We start from the raw sequence: 19,973 nt of genomic DNA, 5'->3' as shown, positions 1-19,973 counted from the left end.
ACAGAGTGGAGACCAAAATAAAGAAACGCCTCTCAGGTCCTATAGGAGTCAGCCCCATTACGGGTTAGTTATGGAATCCAGTTTTTCCTTGTTTCTACCCATAGTTGTCATTCACTCAACTTCACTACAAGCCACCTCCAGTACAGGGAGTTGTAAATTGGGGACTCTTAGTGGATTTTTTTTAGTGCCTCTTGATGGTCTCAAGGTCATACATATTAAATAAAAAGTACTGCATGTGCCATGTAGATTGGTATCAGTAAGGCTTGCCACAAGATGCTACACATTTATAATTCTGTATGTATGCTATTATGTTATTAAATTGTTTTGCATCTTATGAATAATTATATAACAGAACCGTAACATCATTACCCTTAATTGGATTATGTCTTAAATCCAAACTTTGGAGTAGGTCCTTGCAGCCTTGAGAAGAATTTGGGAAGATTTAAGAAGGATTAAGTTTACATATTGTTTGAAGCGCTAAGTACAAGTAATTACTGAAATTCTATATGGGATGAATGTTCAGTGGAGATCATTTCATAATGCGAGAGACACCCAATATTAAAAGAAAGTACAACAAACAAACAAAAATGTTATATAAGAGGATTGAGACTATTGTGTTACCATTGACTAAAGCTTTAGATGAGAATCGGTGCTCCTCTATAAATATCACTCCACAAACTGTAGATAGATCTCAAAGCAATATGGATTTGACGGGATTGGGGACCCTTCTTTTGGTTCTGGTCATCTCCTGCCTTCTCATCTACTCAACATGGGACAAACTTTACAGGAAACGTAATTTGCCACCAGGGCCAACACCGATTCCTGTGATCGGAAATTTGCTGCAGATCAGGAGGGGTGAGATGGTGAAGTCTCTTATGGAGGTTGGTCTTTATATCTTTAACACATGCCTGTATAGCCTAACTTTGCATAGATAGAGACTGAGTAGAATTAGGACTCCTTTAAAGGGGTATTCCAGGAAAAAACTTTTTTTTATATATAATCAACTGGGTCCAGAAAGTTAAACAGATTTGTAAATTAGCAAAGAAACAAGAGAACAATCAGCACAGCTTACTTCTGATCCTCGGGACTACTGTAGCTCTGTAGCGGTTAAATCGTAGGAAGCTGGTGGTGCTCAGACTGACAAAGGGAAAGTCCATCAAGCATGCAAGTAGAGAAAAGAAATAGTCGGCGACTCACCACTCTTCTGTTCAGCAAAGTTCTTTAATGCACATATTCACAACAGTGTTGCCCAGGGAGAAGACAGAGATGGACACGCAGGGGGGTACCACAGCGAGGCGACAACGCTGTTTCGCACTACATAGTGCTTCAACTGGCCTTGTCCAACTTGGCCAGTTGAAGCACTATGTAGTGCAAAACAGCGTTGTCGCCTTGCTGTGGTACCCCCCTGCGTGTCCATCTCCGTCTTCTCCCTGGGCAACACTGTTATGAATAGGTGCATTAAAGAACTTTGCTGAACAGAAGAGTGGTGAGTCTACGACTATTTCTTTTCTCTACTTGCAGATTTGTAAATTACTTCTATTAAAAAATCTTAATCCTTTCAGTACTTATGAGCTTCTGAAGTTAAGGTTGTTCTTTTCTGTCTAAGGCTGGGTCCACACTACGTTTTGTCCCATACGGGAGCGCATACGGCAGGAGGGAGCTAAAACCTCGCGCTCCCGTATGTGACCGTATGCGCTCCCGTATGCCATTCACTTCAATGAGCCGACCGGAGTGAAACGTTCGGTCCGGTCGGCTCATTTTTGCGCCGTATGCGCTTTTACAACCGGACCTAAAACCGTGGTTGACCACGGTTTTAGGTCCGGTTGTAAAAGCGCATACGGCACAAAAATGAGCCGACCGGACCGAACGTTTCACTCCGGTCGGCTCATTGAAGTGAATGGCATACGGGAGCGCATACGGTCACATACGGGAGCGCGAGGTTTTAGCTCCCTCCTGCCGTATGCGCTCCCGTATGGGACAAAACGTAGTGTGGACCCAGCCTAAGTGTTCTCTGATGACACGTGTCTCGGGAAACGCCCAGTTTAGAAGAGGTTTTTTATGGGGATTTGCTTCTAAACTGGGCATTTCCCGAGACAGGTGTCATCAGAGACCACTTAGACAGAAAAGAACAACCTTAACTTCATAAGCTCATAAGTACTGAAAGTATTAAGATTTTTTAATAGAAGTAATTTACAACTTTCTGGAGCCAGTTGATATATAAAAAAAGTTTTTTTCCTGGAATACCCCTTTAAGAACTGAGTGTTTGAATTTAAGAAGTCTGCGAAGTAGAGTTGACAGTAAGCTAATATTAATTGTAAAAATAGAAAATACTTTTGACTTAAGTCAATTTATAGGGTTGATAAAGTAATGTACACCTTCACTGTTATTTGTTTTCTATTCTTTATCCTTGTTATCGTTATTTATTGTTGTATTCTAATCTTTAATCTTGTTATCACTGTCTGTAAACACAAGATATATTATTAATAAGATCGAATAGATTGTTTATTGATCAACCCTTTAGAAATAAATTCTAGTGCTACCTAAATGGTTCCAAAGTCACCTCCAAATGGGGTTATTGTTTGAAAAACCTTGGGGTCCGTTTTAGAGAATCATCTGGTTTGGTCTGACCCTGCTCAGAGGTTTGGATGGTGCATAGTTGACCACAAGGGAGTAAACAGTGGTCTATGACCTTTGCAGGCTTGTCTGGTTTTGACATTTATGGCCTTGTTTTTCTTTGTTTGGCGTATACATGATTTTTCACTTAAAGGGGTACATCGGCCCTAAAAAGATGTCCTACCGCAGGGGTCCCGCAGCTGGGGACCCCCCGCAGTCTTGCATTCAGCACCCACCTCTTTGAGCTGCAGGTGCAGCTCAAAGAGGTGGGTTGCCGAATGCAAGATTGGGGCCGGAGTACCCCTTTAAAGATGCCCATACTTTTTATCTGTCTGATAGTATTTGCTTAGACTTACTTTACTTTTCCTATGTAGATAGGGGCTCAGTATGGACCTGTTTATACATTCTACTTTGGCCAGCGTCCAGTGGTTGTCCTCAATGGCTATCAGGCAGTGAAAGAAGCTCTCATTGACCAAGGAGAGGAATTCAGTGGCAGAGGAAAGATGAATGCAATTGACAAAATCTTTCAAGGATTTGGTGGGTAAAGTGTTTTACTTGAGTACTTTTATTTTTATAACTTATAGATATTTCAATAAAATGTAAGTTTCTCATGTTGCTCCTGATCTTGCCAGCAACTATCCTCAGATTGTGGCCCCTTGTTCTTCTGTGTAGCCATAGGGGTCAGAGCTGTGATTCCCTCCTCATACTAAGGCCAAATGATGCTGCCTGACAGAGAGCCATGCTAGCTGCCATAACTCCTTCTTCTGTTTCCTCCTCTCCATGTGAAGACAGTGTCATGTGTAGTGATGTCGTGAACATAACATTTTCGGTTCGCGAACGGCAAATGCGAACTTCCGCAAATGTTCGCGAACCGGCGAACCGGGCGAACTGCCATTGACTTCAATGGGCAGGCGAATTTTAAAACCCACAGGGACTCTTTCTGGCCACAATAGTGATTTAAAAGTTGTTTCAAGGAGACTAACACCTGGATTGTGGCATGCCGGAGGGGGATCCATGGCAAAACTCCCATGGAAAATTACATAGTTGATGCAGAGTCTGGTTTTAATCCATAAAGGGCATAAATCACCTATTATTCCTAAATTCTTTAGAATAACGTGTTTTAGCCCCCTTTAGGCAGCACATAGAGCCCCCCTTTAGGCATCACATAGTTAGATCCCCCCTTTAGGCAGCGCATAGATTCCCCCATATTAGGCAGCACATAGTTAGATCCCCCCTTTAGGCAGCACATAGTTAGAGCCCCCCTTTAGGCAGTACATAGGTAGATCCCCCCTTTAGGCAGAACATAGATTCCCCCATGTTAGGCAGCACATAGTTAGAGCCCCCCTTTAGGCAGCACATAGAGCCCCCCTTTAGGCAGCACATAGAGCCCCCCTTTAGGCAGCACATAGATTCCCCCATATTAGGCCGCACATAGTTAGAGCCTCCCTTTAGGCAGCACATAGAGCCCCCTTTAGGCAGCACATATTTAGATCCCCCCTTTAGGCAGCACATATTTAGATCCCCTTTAGGCAGCACATAGATTCCCCCATATTAGGCAGCACATAGTTAGAGCCCCCCTTTAGGTAGCACATAGGTAGAGCCTCCCTTTAGGCAGAACATAGAGCCCCCTTTAGGCAGCACATAGTTAGATCCCCCCCTTTAGGCAGCACATAGAGCCCCCCTTTAGGCAGCACATAGATTCCCCCATATTAGGCAGCACATAGTTACAGCCCCCCTTTAGGCAGCACATAGAGCCCCCCTTTAGGCAGCACAAAGAGCACCCTTTAAGGCAGCACATATTTAGATCCCCCCTTTAGGCAGCACATAGTTAGAGCCCCCCTTTAGGCAGCACATAGGTAGATCCCCCCTTTAGGCAGAACATAGATTCCCCCATGTTAGGCAGCACATAGTTAGAGCCCCTTTAGGCAGCACATATTTAGATCCCCCCTTTAGGCAGCACATATTTAGATCCCCCCTTTAGGCAGCACATATTTAGATCTCCCCCCTTTAGGCAGCACATAGATTCCCCCCTATTAGGCAGCACATAGTTAGAGCCCCCCTTTAGGCAGCACTGGTTTTATTTCACAGCCAAAAAAGGTATTTTTTTTTATTTGAACAACTATCACACCAAATGTGATTTGCACTAGTGTGACAATGAGCAAAAAAGGTTGCCAGCGGAGTTCCCCTTTTAAGCAGAGGTCCCCAACCAGGGTGCCTCCAGCAGTTGCAAGACACATGGACTGAACTTATAGCCCTTTTAATACTGTAGTTAGTTGCTTGAAGGAACTTAAGTTTTACACTGGAGTACCCATTTTAACCAGCGGTTCCCTCCCAACCAGGGTGCCTCCAGCTGTTGCAAGACACACGGACTGATATTTGAGCCCTAAAAAGGGCTTTTTTTGGTGCTGTCCTTAACCCCTTAAGGACCGAGGGTTTTTCCGTTTTTGCATTTTCGTTTTTTCCTCCTTGCCTTTAAAAAATCATAACTCTTTCAATTTTGCACCTAAAAATCCATATGATGGCTTATTTTTTGCGCCACCAATTCTAATTTGTAATGACGTCAGTTATTTTACCCCAAAATCTACGGTGAAAAGAAAAAAAAAATCATTGTGAGACAAAATTGAAAAAACCCCCCGCTGTTTTGTAACTTTTGGGGGCTCCCGTTTTTACGCAGTACATTTTTTGGTAAAAATGACACCTTATCTTTATTCTGTAGGTCCATACGATTAAAATGATACCCTACTTATATAGGTTTGATTTTGTCGGACTTCTGAAAAAAATCATAACTACATGCAGAAAAATTAATACGTTTAAAATTGTCATCTTCTGACCCCTATAACTTTTTTATTTTTCCGTGTACTGGGCCGTATGAGGACTCATTTTTTGCGCCGTGATCTGAAGTTTTTAGCGGTACCATTTTTGCATTGATAGGACTTATTGATCGATGGACTTTTGAATTTTTTTGCGCGTACGCCATTGACCGTGCGGTTTAATTAACAATATATTTTTATAATTCGGACATTTCCGCACGCGCCGATACCATATATGTCTATTTTTATTTTTATTTACACTGGTTTTTTTTATGGGAAAAGGTGGGTGATTCAAACTTTTATTAGGGAAGGGGTTAAATGATCTTTATTCACTTTTTTTTCACTTTTTTTTGCAGTGTTATAGCTCCCATAGGGACCTATAACACTGCACACACTGATCTCTTATACTGATCATTGTTATCCCATAGGGACCTATAACACTGCACACACTGATCTCTTATACTGATCATTGTTATCCCATAGGGACCTATAACACTGCACACACTGATCTTTTACATTGATCACTGGTTTCTCATAGGAAACCACTGATCGATGATTCTGCCGCTTGACTGCTCATGCCTGGATCTCAGGCACCTCGCAGTAATTCGGCGATCGGACAGCGAGGAGGCAGGTAGGGACACTCCTGCTGTCCTGTAAGCTGTTCGGGATGCCGCGATTTCGCCGCGGCTATCCCGAACAGCTCCCTGAGATAACCGACATGCTTTCACTTTCACTTTAGATGCGACGTTCAACTTTGAACGCCACGTCTAAAGGGTTAATAGCGCGAGGCACCGCGATCAATGCCGCGCGCTATTAGCCACGGGTCCCGGCCGTTGTTAGAGCTGTGGCCCCGCGTTATAGATCGGGAGCGGACACATGACGTACCGATACGTCATGTGTCCTTAAGGAGTTAAAGCAGATATTACACTAGTGCTTTAGGAGTAAAGTGGACCCTGAATAAACCACCTAGCAACAACCTAGCTATCGCTTTCCCTATACAGCAGGAGCAGCTTCTCTGTCCCTCCACTTCCTAAGCCTGCAGCATGCCGAATGAGGGTAAAATGGCGTCCGTGCAAGAGATAGGAGGGTCTGGAAGGGAGGGACTGCTGCTGATTGACCCTGTGAGTCAGAGTCAGCAGACACATTACAGCCAAAGTTTACCGCAATGTTAAAGTATAGGGGGCGAATCGAACTTCACATATGTTCACCCGGCGATGCGAACGCGAACATGCTAAGTTCGCCGGGAACTGTTCGCCGGCGAACAATTTGCGACATCTCTAGTCATGTGTCAGGCAGCAGAGACAGCTCAGATGTTGCAGAGATCCAGTACCCCTCACCTAGCCCCTCTCCAATGTATGTAAACACATACTCAGCTCTGCAGAGCACTGTACAGTGATCCCTCAACTTACAATGGCCTCAGCATACAATCGTTTCAACATACAATGGTCTTTTCTGGACCATAGTAAGTTGAAACCAGACTCAACATACAATGTGAAGACAGTCCAGATCTGTGAAACGTGTCAATATATGGAAGATCCGACCAATCAGAATGGGCATTCATTGGTAAAACCCCTGTATTACTGAAGTGTATGCACTGACTGGTGTCTGGTAGTGCCCCCTACAGTACAGGGAGGTATTACATGTTCTGTACTCTTTACCTGTACCAGGATTACCTGCTCCTTTGGACACCAGGTGAGGGCGGCTCCATGTTACTTTTTTTTAGGACATTGTGTACTGTACAGGACCCTGAAGAAGCTCCTGTCCTCTACATACACCAGTGTTTCCCAAGCAGGGTGCCTCCAGCTGTTGCAAAACTACAACTCCCAGCATGCCCGGACAGCCTTTGGCTGTCCGGGCATGCTGGGAGTTGTAGTTTTGCAACAGCTGGAGGCTCCCTGCTTGGGAAACACTGACATAGACAGTGATTACAACTCCCAGCAGATCTTTATTACGTTTATATGTAAGGATTTGCTTTATCTATATTAGTTATCTACTTATTTTTCTTTAATCCTCACTTTTTCCTATTTTTGGATGACATTTTGGGGGCTTCAGAACCAATTAGCTGGTTTCCATAGAGTCCCTTATACACATTTACACTTAGCTTGGCCGCAAGTATATTTGTTTGGAAAGGAGAGAGGAAAAAAGCCGCTGCCAGACTTCTCTGTATAATTTCATGTCATATCACTGTAGTAATACGACGTCAGCTCTTCCTGTCACAAAGTATCTGTCATGGTTATAAACATTTACTATGCTTACAAGGCTTGCAGTTTCTTTCCTTTAAAGGGGTACTCCGCCCCGGACATCTCATCCCCTATCCAAAGGTTAGCCGTGCCAGAAATGTTTGGCACTGTTTGCAAAATACCTCGCTGAAGCGCTATACATTTATAGGATATGAAGGGGTACTCCGGTGAAAACCTTTTTTCTTTTAAATCAACTGGTGGCAGAAAGTTAAACATATTTGTAAATTACTTCTATTAAAAAAATCTTAATCCTTCCAGTACTTATTAGCTGCTGAATGCTACAGAGGAAATTCCTTTCTTTTTGGAACACTGATGACATCACGAGCACAGTGCTCTCTGCTGACATCTCTGTCCATTTTAGCAATCATACATAGCAGATGTATGCTAAGGGCAGCATGGTGGCTCAGTGGTTGGCACTGCTGCCTTGCAATCTGGGGACTTAGGTTCAAATCCCACTAAGGACAACAATAAATAAAGCGTTATTATTATTATTATTATAATAAAGTCAGCAGAGAGAACTGTGATCGTGATGTCATCAGAGAGCATTCCAAAAAGAAAAGAATTTCCTCTGTAGTATTCAGCAGCTAATAAATACAGGAAGGATTAAGATTTTTTTAATAGAAGTAATTTACAAATATGTTTAACTTTCTGCCACCAGTTGATTTAAAAGAAAAAAGGTTTTCACCGGAGTACCCCTTTAAGGGGATAATCCTAATATATGACGTACACAGAGTAACAGCATAGAAGTTGATGTATAGTAAATCTTTGCTAAATTTGTTCCGTTCTTGTAAAAGTCTTTGTTATACGGTAATTTTATGGAAGTTCCAGTATAAGAGGCCGGTTCACAGAAGTATAGAAATATATCACAATACACCATACATTGTTGTGATGACAACTCCCAATTATTGTCATACAGGAGTTGCGTTCAGTAATGGGGGACGTTGGAAAGAGCTCCGTCGGTTCTCACTTACTACGCTGAGGAATTTCGGGATGGGGAAGAGAAGTATAGAAGAAAGGATCCAGGAAGAATCACAGTGTTTGGTGGAAGCGATCAGCAAATATAAACGTAAGATTTACTTTGTATTCATTCTTCTATCACAACAAGGAGAAAAGGGGAGAATTGTATTTTTGGAGTAATTTTTGACTCCAGTTTGAGCCCCTTTTATTTTTAGGCCCATATCAAATGAGCCATATTTACCATAATATATAGTAAATTGACTGCAATTTCTAAAATCATTTTTTCCATGTGGATTTTTTTTAAAACTCAGTGAACAGACTTTTTAAATCGTTGCAAATAAAATGTTGAACCCCTTGTGAGAACCTTGTGAGATTTTTTTTTTTTTTAAATCAACTGGTGGCAGAATGTTTTATTTAAAAATGTTTATTTAAAAATCTTAATCCATCCAGTATTTATCAGCTGCTTAAAGGGGTACTCCGGTGAAAATTTTTTTTCTTTTAAATCAACTGGTGGCAGAAAGATATTAAACATATTTGTAAATTACTTCTATTAAAAAATCTTAATCCTTCCAGTACTTATTAGCTGCTGAATGCTACAGAGGAAATTCCTTTCTTTTTGGAACACTGATGACATCACGAGCACAGTGCTCTCTGCTGACATCTCTGTCCATTTTAGCAACCGTGCATAGCAGATGTATGCTAAGGGCAGCATGGAGGCTCAGTGGTTAGCACTGCTGCCTCGCAGTGCTGGGGACTTGGGTTCAAATCCCACTAAGGGCAACAATAAATAAAGCGTTATTATTATTATTATAATAACGTCAGCAGAGAGAACTGTGCTCGTGATGTCATCAGAGAGCATTCCAAAAAGAAAAGAATTTCCTCTGTAGTATTCAGCAGCTAATAAGTACAGGAAGGATTAAGATTTTTTAATAGAAGTAATTTACAAATATGTTTAACTTTCTGCCACCGGTTGATTTAAAAGAAAAAAGGTATTCACCGGAGTACCCCTTTAATGCTCCAGAGGAAGTTCTTTTATTTTTGGATTTCTTTTCTGTCTGACCACAGTGCTCTTTTCTGACACCTCTGTCTGTCTCAGGAACCGTCAAGAGCAGGAGAGGTTTGCTATGGTGATTTGCCTCTACTCTGGACAGAGGTGTCAGCAGAGAGCAGTGTAGTCAAACAGAAAAGAAATGTAAAAAGAAAAGAACTTCCTGTGGAGCATATAGCAGCTGACAACTACTGGAAGGATTAATATTTTTTAATAGAAGTCATTTACAAGTCTGTTTAATGTTCCTGCACCAGTTGATTTAAAAAAAAAAAATTGTTTTTCAACGGAGTACCCCTTTAAGGACACAGTTGGTTTGGGCCTAGAGGGTTGTTTTTCCATCTACAGAATAATATGATGACTTGTATTTTTGTGGAAATAATTATACTTTGAAATTAAACTTAAAATAAAATATTGTTTGAGGGGATAAATTGGGAAAAAAGCAACACAATTTAGCAAATTTTGGTGGTTTTGCTTCTACACATTTCTTTTTTACTGTATCTGTATTGTGTATTCTGTAGGTCAGACCAATTACAATGATACCAATATTTACATAGCTTTTGTATTATTTTACTACAGGGTAGGCCATTTATCTGGATACACCTTAATAAAATGGGAATGGTTGGTGATATTAACTTCCTGTTTGTGGCACATTAGTATATGTGAGGGGGGAAACTTTTCAAGATAGGTGGTGACCATGGCGGCCATTTTGAAGTCGGCCATTTTGAATCCAACGTTTGTTTTTTCGTTAGGAAGAGGGTCATGTGACACATCAAACTTATTGGGAATTTCACAAGAAAAACAATGATGTGCTTGGTTTTAATGTAACTTTATTCTTTCATGAGTTATTTACAAGTTTCTGACCACTTATAAAATGTGTTCAATGTGCTGCTCATTGTGTTGGATTGTCAATGCAAGGACCAATCCACTTTCCAGGAAACTGTTCATCTAGGAATGCTCGGACCTGGCACGTTCCCTGAGTTTTTCCAGCAAGATGGTGACCACCACGTTATGGGTGTCAGGTCCGAGCATTCCTAGATGAACAGTTTCCTGGAAAGTGGATTGGTCATCGTGGGCCAGTTGAATGGCCCCCAAGGTCTCCCGATCTGACCCCCTTAGACTTTTATCTTCATCTGAAGGCAATTGTCTATGCTGTGAAGATACGAGATGTGCAGCACCTGAAACTACGGATACTGGAAGCCTGTGCTAGCATTTCTCCTGCGGTGTATATAGTAGTATATAGCAGTGTATACGGATACTGGAAGCCTGTGCTAGCATTTCTCCTGCGGTGTATATAGTAGTATATAGCAGTGTATACGGATACTGGAAGCCCGTGCTAGCATTTCTCCTGCGGTGTATATAGTAGTATATAGCAGTGTATATGGATACTGGAAGCCTGTGCTAGCATTTCTCCTGCGGTGTATATAGTAGTATATAGCAGTGTATATGGATACTGGAAGCCTGTGCTAGCATTTCTACTGTGGTGTATATAGTAGTATATAGCAGTGTATACAGATAATGGAAGCCTGTGCTAGCATTTCTCCTGCGGTGTATATAGTAGTATATAGCAGTGTATACGGATACTGGAAGCCTGTGCTAGCATTTCTCCTGCGGTGTATATAGTAGTATGTAGCAATGTATACGGATACTGGAAGCCTGTGCTAGCATTTCTCCTGCGGGGTATATAGTAGTATATAGCAGTGTATACGGATACTGGAAGCCTGTGCTATCATTTCTCCTGCGGTGTATATAGTAGTATATTGCTGTGTATACGGATACTGGAAGCCTGTGCTAACATTTCTCCTGCGGTGTATATAGTAGTATATAGCAGTGTATACGGATACTGGAAGCCTGTGCTAGCATTTCTCCTGCGGTGTATATAGTAGTATATAGCAGTGTATACGGATACTGGAAGCCTGTGCTAGCATTTCTCCTGCGGTGTATATAGTAGTATATAGCAGTGTATACAGATACTGGAAGCCTGTGCTAGCATTTCTACTGCAGTGTATATAGTAGTATATAGCAGTGTATACAGATACTGGAAGCCTGTGCTAGCATTTCTCCTGCGGTGTATATAGTAGTATATAGCAGTGTATACGGATACTAGAAGCCTGTGCTAGCATTTCTCCTGCGGTGTATATAGTAGAATCTAGCAGTGTATACGGATACTGGAAGCCTGTGCTAGCATTTCTCCTGCGGTGTGTATATAGTAGCATATAGCAGTATATACGGATACTGGAAGCCTGTGCTAGCATTTCTCCTGCGGTGTATATAGTAGTATATAGGAGTGTATACGGATACTGGAAGCCTGTGCTAGCATTTCTCCTGCGGTGTATATAGTAGTATATAGCAGTGTATACAGATACTGGAAGCCTGTGCTAGCATTTCTCCTGCGGTGTATATAGTAGTATATAGGAGTGTATACGGATACTGGAAGCCTGTGCTAGCATTTCTCCTGCGGTGTATATAGTAGTATATAGCAGTGTATACGGATACTGGAAGCCTGTGCTAGCATTTCTCCTGCGGTGTATATAGTAGTATATAGGAGTGTATACGGATACTGGAAGCCTGTGCTAGCATTTCTCCTGCGGTGTATATAGTAGTATATAGCAGTGTATACGGATACTGGAAGCCTGTGCTAGCATTTCTCCTGTGGTGTATATAGTAGTATATAGCAGTATATAGAGAAGAGGGTTGCATTGACAATCCAACACAATGGGCAGCACATTGAACACATTTTATAAGTGGTCAGAAACTTGTAAATAACTCATGAAAGAATTAAGTTACGTTAAAACCAAGCACATCATTGTTTTTCTTGTGAAATTCCCAATAAGTTTGATGTGTCACATGACCCTTTTCCGTTTGAAAAAACAAAAGTTGGATTAAAAATGGCCGACTTCAAATGGCCGCCATGGTCACCACCCATCTTGAAAAGTTTCCCCCTCACATATACTAATGTGCCACAAAGTTAGTATCACCAACCATTCCCATTTTATTAAGGTGTATCCATATAAATGGCCCACCCTGTACTTTAAAAAAAAAAGTTTCTTTTTGTGCAAAATAAATTGGCATTAAGGGGTACTCCAGAAAGTCAAACAGTTTGTAAATTACTTATATATAAAATTCTTAATTCTTCCAGTACTTATCAGCTGCTGTATACTACAGAGGAAGTTGAGTTGTTCTTTTCTGTCTGACCACAGTGCTCTCTGCTGACACCTCTGTCCATGCCAGGAACTGTCCAGAGTAGAAGCAAATCCCCATAGCAAACCTCTCCTGCTCTGGACAGTTCCTGACATGGACAGAGGTGTCAGCAGAGAGCACTGTGGTCAGACTGGAAAGAACTATACAACTTCCTCTGGAGCATACAGCAGCTGATAAGTACTGAAAGGGTTAAGATTTTTATATAGAAGTAATTTACAAATCAGGATATAATAGAAAAACTAAATGGAAAAACAAAATGTTTTTCATTTTGTCATTCTAATTTATAAAACTGTTTAACTTTTTAGAGCCAGTTGATATGAAAAAAATTGTTTTCCTCTTTAAATTTGTCCTATTCTGACTCCTATAACTTTTATTTTTTATTTTTCTGTCTTCAGCAGTGTTTCTCAACCTTAGTAAGAAATACTCTTTATATAATCCTAATAATTTTCCCCAACAGAAAGGCCCATTGATCCTAGGAATATCCTTGCTCAGGCTGTCTCCAATGTTATCTGCTCTGTTGTATTTGGAAACCGATTTGAATATGAAGACTTGAAGTTTCTGAAGCTCCTCAATTTGTTCAACGAGACATTTATAGTGATGAGCTCAACCTGGGGGCAGGTACAGTCATCCTGTGCATCAGTATTGTTGTGCACTTTGTTACACTAGGTATAGATCCATATATAGAAGGGAGAAAAGGAAACCAAATCGCACAGCTATGTGCCGTTATCATGGGTTATATAAGGGATTCGACCCAGTGTTATGCTCACCTCTTGGTGCTATGAGCACAACACTGAAGAATGCCTTAAAGGGGTATTCCGGGCAAAAACATCTTATCCCCTATCCAAATGCTAAGGGATAAGATGTCTGATCGCGGGGGGCCCGCTGCTGGGACCCCCCTCGATCTCCCTGCAGCACCCGCATTCTATGCGGGTGCTGAATCTCCAGTTTCGGAAACCTCTGGGTTTCCGGGACTGGCGACGCGACGTCACGCCACGCCCCCTCCATTCATGTCTATGGGAGGGGCATGACCATAGATAGTATGCTCTGATGGGGGGCTGCCAGCATCAATACCGTATCCTCCAGCTTTTGGATCGGTCGTAGCAAGGAGTAGAGAGGGCTCTTCTTGAAGTAGAAGGAAAAAAGATGTAGTGTCTGTGGTTACCCAATGGTACCGTAGTTAAAAGTAACCAAATTCCGACCATTGAACTAATGAAACAAAGTACATGGACAACGCATTTTGAGTAGATGGAACCCCTCTTTGTCAGGACCATGGCCTGGGGAGTTGGGAGTGATGGTTTTTAACCACAAGACTCTAACATCTATGTTGCACTAGATCCTTCTACAAGGATGCTGACTGGATCGCTGTGTGTATAATAATTGTATAACAATTTGTTAATGACTATAGATATCCCTCTACTGAAGAAATCTCTCAATAATGAATATATCTTCGGTTTAGCTGCATGAACTGATCCCTAGCATTATGAACTATGTGCCTGGACCACACCAGAAGATCTATCCCATCATTGAAAGGCTGATCGAATTTATAGCTGAAAGGATCAAGATGAATGAGGCGACGATAGACCCAACTTCTCCGAGAGATTATATAGATTGCTTTATCACTAAAATGCAGCAGGTAAACATTATCTCCTTCTATATTTACTAAGTAACCTATGTCACAATGTAAGGGGGAAGGGGATTGGAAGTAGTCTTAGGAACCTAGCCTATTCTATACATGATAGGCACCAACAACAGCTGGGATTGAAGAGAGAGAAGCATCAAGGCCATTGGATGGGGGTGGGGGGGTTCTCCCAAACAAGTTGCTAAAATAACATTCAGTTCAGGGAACTGGGGAGAAGCCAGATCCCAGATCCTTTTCCCAATTGTAGCCACATCCTTAGGGCAGGCAAACAATTTCAAAATACTTGGCCAGCGTATGCCAAAGAGCCCTTGGCTACCTTCACTGCTATTTGTTACTCCTGTGAGGTGTGAGAGTTGAAATTACAATATCATATCACCTGAATCCCTTCCAGGGTGTCAGGGCAAACTAGCAGAAGCTAGAGAGGGAATTCTCATGAGGACAGCATGGGAACAGGGACAAGTGAGTATCTTGTACAGCTATATGCAGGTGGCACAGTATATAAAATTATAATTAAGGGGGCATAGTCTAATAAAATGTATTTCAGGGGGCCCAGTTTGTATTATAATTAATATAAGTGAGCATGATGTTTATGATGATTCATGTTAGGGGTGGAAGCTATGTAGAATGATTTACAGTATTTCAAATTACCGTATTTTTCGCCGTATAAGACGCACTTTTTCTTCCCCAAAACTGGGGGGGAAAAGTTGGTGCGTCTTATACGGCAAATACACATTAAAACCCTGTCCTATTGGGTCGGTCCCTGCGGCCATCAACGGCCGGGACCTGCGGCTAATACAGGACGTCACCGATCGCCGTGATGCCCTGTATTAACCCTTCAGATGCAGCGATCAAAACTGACTGCTGCTTCTGAAGCGAAAGTGACACTAACCCGGCTGCTCAGTCGGGCTGTTCAGGACCGCTGCGGCGTCCCGAACAGCTTACAGGACACCGGGAGGGACCTTACCTGCCTCCTCGGTGGCGAGGATACCAGGCAGCAGAGACATTCCAGAGTGACGGGGACACCCTAGGGATGCGGCGACAGCGATGGAGGGCGACATCCAGGGCCTCGTGACGAGTGGTGACGGTCCGGAGCGGCAGGGACATGTGAGTATTATCTCCTATACCAGTGGTCTTCAACCTGCAGACCTCCAGATGTTGCAAAACTACAACTCCTGGCATGCCCGGACAGCCAATGGCTGTCCGGGCATGCTGGGAGTTGTAGTTTTGCGACATCTGGAGGTCCGCAGGTTGAAGATCACTGTCCTATACTTTACATTGTATTTGGTTCAGAATCTTTTTTTTCTAGATTTTCATCCTTCAAAATTGGGTGCGTCTTATATGCCGGAGCGTCTTATATGGCGAAAAATACGGTACATACTATGTAATGTGTCAGCACGGTATTCAGAGTCCACATTGTGTGAAGTTGTTGTATTAAGAGGTGCACAGAGTTTGGAGCTATTATATCAGAATGATACAGTGTATGGTGGTGTTATATTTAGGGGGCACAGTGTATGGTGGTGTTATATTTAGGGGGCACAGTGTATGGTGGTGTTATATTTAGGGGGCACAGTGTATGGTGGTGTTATATTTAGGGGGCACAGTGTATGGTGGTGTTATATTTAGGGGGCACAGTGTATGGTGGTGTTATATTTAGGGGGCACAGTCTATGGTGTTGTTATATTTAGGGGCACAGTGTATGGTGGTGTTATATTTAGGGGGCACAGTGTATGGTGGTGTTATATTTAGGGGGCACAGTGTATGGTGGTGTTATATTTAGGGGGCACAGTGTATGGTGGTGTTATATTTAGGGGCACAGTGTATGGTGGTGTTATATTTAGGGGGCACAGTGTATGGTGGTGTTATATTTAGGGGGCACAGTGTATGGTGGTGTTATATTTAGGGGGCACAGTGTATGGTGGTGTTATATTTAGGGGGCACAGTGTATGGTGGTGTTATATTTAGGGGGCACAGTGTATGGTGGTGTTATATTTAGGGGGCACAGTCTATGGTGGTGTTATATTTAGGGGGCACAGTGTATGGTGGTGTTATATTTAGGGGGCACAGTGTATGGTGGTGTTATATTTAGGGGGCACAGTGTATGGTGGTGTTATATTTAGGGGGCACAGTGTATGGTGGTGTTATATTTAGGGGGCACAGTGTATGGTGGTGTTATATTTAGGGGGCACAGTGTATGGTGGTGTTATATTTAGGGGGCACAGTGTATGGTGGTGTTATATTTAGGGGGCACAGTGTATGGTGGTGTTATATTTAGGGGGCACAGTGTATGGTGGTGTTATATTTAGGGGGCACAGTCTATGGTGGTGTTATATTTAGGGGGCACAGTGTATGGTGGTGTTATATTTAGGGGGCACAGTGTATGGTGGTGTTATATTTAGGGGGCACAGTGTATGGTGGTGTTATATTTAGGGGGCACAGTGTATGGTGGTGTTATATTTAGGGGGCACAGTGTATGGTGGTGTTATATTTAGGGGGCACAGTGTATGGTGGTGTTATATTTAGGGGGCACAGTGTATGGTGGTGTTATATTTAGGGGGCACAGTGTATGGTGGTGTTATATTTAGGGGGCACAGTGTATGGTGGTGTTATATTTAGGGGGCACAGTCTATGGTGGTGTTATATTTAGGGGGCACAGTGTATGGTGGTGTTATATTTAGGGGGCACAGTCTATGGTGGTGTTATATTTAGGGGGCACAGTGTATGGTGGTGTTATATTTAGGGGGCACAGTGTATGGTGGTGTTATATTTAGGGGGCACAGTGTATGGTGGTGTTATATTTAGGGGGCACAGTGTATGGTGGTGTTATATTTAGGGGGCACAGTGTATGGTGGTGTTATATTTAGGGGGCACAGTATATGGCAGTGCTGAAGCCTAGAGAAAAGCCTAGATACAACTATACATACTATAACGATCTATATTAGGAAAAGCAAAACAAAGTATGTGGTGGAACAGATTCGCTCGGAAATATGTTTCAGACTAGCCCCCAAATTATATATTTAGAGCTGAGAAGCAAACACCATAATAAACTAAGACAACAAAACCCCTTATTTGTGGCATCTTACCCAGTCAGCCATCCATCGAGCCCTTAGCCCTCAAAGTAATAAATAATGTATCAGGACTGGGCCCAATCAGTACAGTGATCCCTCAACTTACAATGGCCTCAACATACAATAGTTTCAACATACAATGGTCATTTCTGGACCATTGTAACTTGAAACCAGACTCAACATACAATGTTATGGACAGTCCAGATCTGTGAGACATGTCACAACTGCAGGAACTGACCAATCAGAATGGGCATTTTACTGGTAAATCACCTCTATTACTGAAGTGTATGCACTGACTGGTGTCTGATAGCGCCCCCTACAGTACAGGGAGGAAATACAAGTTCTGTACTCTTTACCTGTGCCAGGGTTAGCTGCTCCTTTGGACACCAAGTAAGGGCGGCTCCATTTGGATCCATACTGTAGGACCCTGAAGAAGCTTCTGTCCTCTAAATAAACCATTGTTTCCCAACCAGGGTGCCTCCAGCTGTTGCAAAACTACAACTCCCAGCATGCCCGGACAGCCAACGGCTGTCCGGGTATGCTGGGAGTTGTAGTTTTGCAACAGCTGGAGGCACCCTGGTTGGGAAACACTGGCATAGACAGTGATTACAGCTTTCAGCAGCTATTTCTTACTTTTATATATAAGGATTTGCTTCATCTGTATTAGTTATCTACTTATTTTTCTTTAATCCTCACTTTTTCCTATTTTTGGATGACATTTTGGTGCCTTTAGAACCAATTACCAGGTTTCCATAGAGTTCTGGTCTCAACATACAATGGTTTCAACATACAATGGTCGTCCTGGAACCAATTAATATTGTAACTTGAAGGACCACTGTAGTGGTCGGATATTTGGGTAGTTGAGTTATGTCTTATGACTAGTGTTGCTCGCGAATATTCGCAATGCGAATTTTATTCGCGAATATCGCATATTCGCGAATTCGCAAATATTCGCGAATATAGCACTATATATTCGTAATTACGAATATTAGTATTTTTTTTTTTTCACAGTACACATCACAGTGATCATCCCTCTCTGCTTCCTGCTTGTGTGGTGTAAAGAAGGCTCTAATACTACTGTGCGTATTTTCGCATATGCGGAAATTTGCATATGCTAATTTTCGCATATGCGAATTTTCGCCTATGCTAATTTTGCATGTTAATTTTCGCATCCACGAATTTTCGCTTATGCGCAAATAAAACGCGAATATTCGCGAATATATGACGAATATTCGTCCATATATTCGCGAATATTCGCGAATTCGAATATGGCCTATGCCGCTCAACACTACTTATGACTAGCAGCACCTGGCGGCATTTCCAAAAATTGTTTTCACACACTCCCAATCCCAAATCCACAACAAATCGTTTCAAAATTACAAAGGCTCCAAAGTCTTACAGTATATCCAGAATTATGACAGATCTTTCATATATAACATTACAGGATAATGAAAACCCCACGTCCGAGTACAACATACGAAATCTCCTGATGACCGTCCTGAACTTGTTCTTCGCTGGAACAGAGACCGTCAGTTCCACATTACGACATGGATTCCTCATCCTCTTGAAGTACCCTGAGATACAAGGTTAATAGAGGGAGTAAACATGAGCCTGTATTGTACAACCGATCTAACCCCTGTAAACTCGAATGGCCTCTTAAGTAAATCTGACTTATTCGTATGGACAATAATTAACTTATTATTAACAAGTAAACTCTTTTGACCCTGGCCTAGTATGACTGAGCTTAAAGGGTACCTCTCATCAAAAAAACTTTTGATATATTATAGATTAATGTATGCAGAATAACTTTACAATTGCATGTTATTAAAAAAATATGCTTCTTTCTATTTAATTTTCCACTTTGAAGAAATGACCACTAGGGGTCTCCCTACCAGTCCTGGCAGCAAGCATTTCAGACTCATGCTGGAGTCCTAAACACTGCGAGCTGCCAGTCTGCTTTGTTCACAAAGGAGAACACTCAGAGCTGCCAGCCTGCTTTGTTCACAGTCTGTTTGGCTGTGAACAAAGCAGGCTGGCAGCTCTGAGTGTTTAGGACTCCAGCATGAGTCAGAAATGCTTGCTGACAGGACTGATCGGGAAAAATACAATAGAAAGAAGCATATTTTTCAATAACATGCTATTGGAAAGTTATTCAACATTCATTAACCCCTTAACGACGCAGGACGTATATTTACGTCCTGCGCCGGCTCCCGCCATTTGAAGCGGGATCGCGCCGCGATCCCGCATCATATCGAGTCGGTCCCGACGCTAATCAACGGCCGGGACCCGCAGCTAATACCACACATCGCCGATCGCGGCGATGTGCGGTATTAACCCTTTAGAAGCGGCGGTCAAAGCTGACCGCCGCTTCTAAAGTGAAACTGAAAGTGACCCGGCTGCTCA

At 42.3% G+C, this 19,973-nt stretch overlaps 1 protein-coding gene across 1 annotated transcript in view; it reads left to right on the top strand.

The window, feature by feature from the left end:
• The first annotated feature begins 701 nt into the window (after positions 1-701).
• Positions 702-19,973, top strand: part of LOC130291935 (cytochrome P450 2G1-like) — a 34,855-nt gene continuing 15,583 nt past the window's right edge. Inside the window, exons 1-6 of the mRNA XM_056541364.1 lie at positions 702-881; positions 2,988-3,150; positions 8,580-8,729; positions 13,324-13,484; positions 14,323-14,499; positions 19,015-19,156. Coding sequence (XP_056397339.1) covers positions 702-881; positions 2,988-3,150; positions 8,580-8,729; positions 13,324-13,484; positions 14,323-14,499; positions 19,015-19,156 — 973 coding nt within the window. The remainder of the gene's footprint in view (positions 882-2,987; positions 3,151-8,579; positions 8,730-13,323; positions 13,485-14,322; positions 14,500-19,014; positions 19,157-19,973) is intronic.

This window comes from Hyla sarda, chromosome 9 (assembly GCF_029499605.1).
Source record: "Hyla sarda isolate aHylSar1 chromosome 9, aHylSar1.hap1, whole genome shotgun sequence".
NCBI lineage: Eukaryota > Metazoa > Chordata > Amphibia > Anura > Hylidae > Hyla > Hyla sarda.
Note: the sequence above shows the minus strand (reverse complement) of the source record. Positions and strands in the feature narration are given on the sequence as shown.